At 31.8% G+C, this 3,487-nt stretch overlaps 1 protein-coding gene across 1 annotated transcript; it reads right to left on the bottom strand.

The window, feature by feature from the left end:
• LOC104728510 (zinc finger MYM-type protein 1-like) lies at positions 1,061-2,779 on the bottom strand. The gene has a single exon (XM_019232007.1). The coding sequence runs from the start codon at positions 2,777-2,779 to the stop codon at positions 1,061-1,063; it is 1,719 nt and encodes a 572-aa protein (XP_019087552.1).

Here is a 3,487-nt window from a genome sequence, read left to right as displayed (position 1 = left end):
TTATTTATGGTTTAATTGAAAATTTTTATTTTATTTTAGATTTATATTAAAGTGTGAGTTAAATTTATATGGAAAAATGTGTTTTATTTATGGTGTAATTGGAAATATTTTTTTTTATTTATTTTTTTTCAGTTTTAATATTAAAGTGTGAGTTAAATTTATATGGAAAAATGTGTTTTATTTATGGTGTAATTGGAAATATTTTTTTTTATTTATTTTTTTTCAGTTTTAATATTAAAGTGTGAGTTAAATGTACATTCCTATATGTGTTTTATTTATGGTTTAATTGATTTTTTTTATTTTAGCTTTATATTAAAGTGTGAGTTAAATTTAAATAATTCAATGTGTTTTATTTGTGGTTAATCTTATTTGTGGGGAAGAGAGAGAGACGTAGAAGAGGAGAAGACGGGAACTCATAGATTCCGTTGTCGTTATTATCTATGGGGATAAGTCGATAAATTTGCAGTAGACAATAAATTTGTTGGGCTTAGTTAAAGTGGTCTATTAACTATTTACTACAAACATAACATACAACCCATTAACAATTTGTATAAACATGAGATAACAAAAAAAAAAAAAGACAGATGTAGGATTTACTACAGATGCCACGTGGCAAGGAGTTAGAGCCTCCTTAGAAGTGTAACCCTACTTTATTATATTAGATATCGACTAGATAGACTTCCAAACTATCCAATAGAACAACCTTGGCATACATTATTCTTTCAGGATACACCTCCTTTGGTAATACTCCATCCTAAGTTTTTTTACACCAGCAAAATGGAATCTATAATATGTATTTCTTTTTCCTTTTTATTATATATAAAGCTTATAGTCTTCCTTGCCAAAGCTAGCCTTTCTGTTATCAAAGTCACCATCTTCTCGATTTGTTTATGGACGTGGTTTCAACTCACCATCTACTCGCATTGCATGCAGTGGCGGATCTAGAACATATTTTAACCCGGGGCACAAAATAACAATAATTTTTTTTATAAAAAATTATAACGATATGAAAATAAGTCGTTAAAATAAAAATAATAATAAGTCTTACAACAAAACAAATTTATAAAGTTATCCTACGTTCTTTCATATCCTGAAACATTTTCATCACTGTTTCATTTGTCACCTTATCAAATAATTCCTTTTCAATAAAAGAGACTAAACAATCATTTAGAAACTTATCACCAATACAGTTGCGCAAACTAGTCTTCATAATGTTCATTACAGAAAAACATCTTTCAACCGTTGTCGTGGCTATAGGTAAAGTCAAAACTAGCTTCAGAAGTCGACAAACCTGAGGATGCGAAATATATTTCCTTGTCTCTACCATCACATGTGCAAGATCCCCCAGACTCTTCAAATTAGCAAATCTTTCATCTTCCCGGATATTATCGATGTACAAACCAAGTTGGTGTTCAAGTGATATTCGATCGACAGAAGTAAAATCTTCGGGATAAAACTCAGATAATCTCATAACCTTCAACGGATCAAACTCATGAAATGAATCAATAGGACTTAAAGAAGCAACACAACCAATTAATTCAGTGTTTACCTCATCAAAACGATCATTAAACTCCTGAATTTGCATATCCAATACAGTGTAAAAGCACTCCACTTGATAATGATGCAAGTTGGTCATGTTGCTTCTTTTTCTTGGCTTTCTTGGGTCAACAAATTCGTCATCCATAATGAGCAACTCAGTGTCATGATTCTCACAAAAAGCAAAAACTTTAGTAAGAAGAGAATCCCATCCATCATCTCGGAGCTTGCATAATTGTTGTTTGGTGGATTTCACTAGGCTCATAGCATTCAAAATGTCTTGGTCTTTCCTTTGTAAAGCCACTGATAAACTATTCGTGAGACCAAGGATAAGCAACATCAATTGCAGGTAGAACACAAAATCAAAGGTATTAAAGTATTTAAGAAGACCATTAGCTTGTCGTCTTTTGGTACTATCAGAACCATTCTTTTCGATATACTCAAGTACTTTAATGATAATAGAAAATAAATCAACCAACCGCAGTAATGTTGTGTAGTGAGAATCCCAACGAGTATTACCAGGTCTCTGTAGTGAGAGTTCTTGATTCAATCCTTTTCCTGTCTTAATTTCACCTCGACTGATTCCTTCCTCGATTCTTTTTCGATATTCTTCTCGAATCATATCCTTTCTCTTACAAGAAGCTCCAACCACATTTACAAAAACAGAAATCATATCAAAGAAGTCTCCAACTTCAAAATGCTTTTTAGCAACTGCCACGACAACTAACTGAAGCTGATGAGCAAAACAATGGATATAATAAGCAGAACTATTTTCTCTCAAAATCAGAGATCTTAATCCATTAAATTCACCTTTCATATTACTTGCTCCATCGTAGCCCTGTCCTCTTAATTGTTTCATACTCAAACCATGTTTGGCAAACAATGAATCAATAACACATTTCAGAGATGCAGAAGTTGTTTCTTTAACATGGACAAAACCAATAAATCTTTCTTTGACTGTCTCATGTTTATCAACAAAACGAAAAACCACTGCCATTTGTTCTTTATCAGAAACATCTGCAGATTCATCCACCAACAAGCAAAATACATCATGATCAACTTCTTGAATTATAAATCTAATAACTTCCTTTGCAAAGCAATGCACTATATCTTTCTGAATTTCAGGACATATCATCTGATTATTTTTTGGAGCATTCTCCAACACAACTTTGCTTACTAGCTCATTCTGCCCTGCAGTATATTTCACAAGCTCTAAAAAATTTCCCCTATTAGTTGATTCCATTGACTCATCATGACCTCTAAAAGGTAATCCTTGTCCTAGTAAATATCTACAACAATCAATTGAAGCATTCAATCTGATTTTGTATTCATTTTTGACTATGTTATCTTGCTTATAAAAAGCATGAACAATTGATTGACTTTGCTTCATCAAAGCATCAGCATTTTTTAATGCATTAATGTGAAAGCTATTCAACGATCCTACATGATCTCTTAAACTCTGGGGATTTTTCCAAGTATAACAAATGCATCACTTCCACCTTTATTTTCTGTGTAATCTCTAAACAAGTAGCAAAACAAACAATAAGCTTTGTCTGTTTTCACACTGTATTCCAACCAACTGCTATAGAGATCAAACCATTTTGGATTGAATCTTCTCAACTTTTCTCCTGATAGTGTTTTAGGAAAATCATGACTTCTAGGTTGACAAGGACCTCTAATCAAATATTTGCGTCTTACCTCATCTCTTTCATTAGGATGATACTCCAATATTCTTTTTCTATCTGCTGGATCCCAAGGCAAATCTACAGGAATTTTTTCAGGACGTTGCTTCAAACTTTCTTTTGAAATAACTATGAATTGGAACCTAACAAAAACACAATTATATTAAATTATTAACATAGTAAAAACGAAGTTTAGATTACAAAATTGGTATATCAATGAATTATCATATAAAAGACAACACACATGCCTTACAAAGATATAAATAACA

The sequence above is a fragment of the Camelina sativa genome, chromosome 11 (assembly GCF_000633955.1).
Source record: "Camelina sativa cultivar DH55 chromosome 11, Cs, whole genome shotgun sequence".
In the NCBI taxonomy this organism is placed as follows: Eukaryota; Viridiplantae; Streptophyta; class Magnoliopsida; order Brassicales; family Brassicaceae; genus Camelina; species Camelina sativa.
This window is presented reverse-complemented; position numbering and strand designations above follow the sequence as displayed.

Bases quoted from the DNA above. Each gene is read 5' to 3' on its own strand.
- LOC104728510 (XM_019232007.1), bottom strand. From the start codon at position 2,779: ATGGAATCAACTAATAGGGGAAATTTTTTAGAGCTTGTGAAATATACT.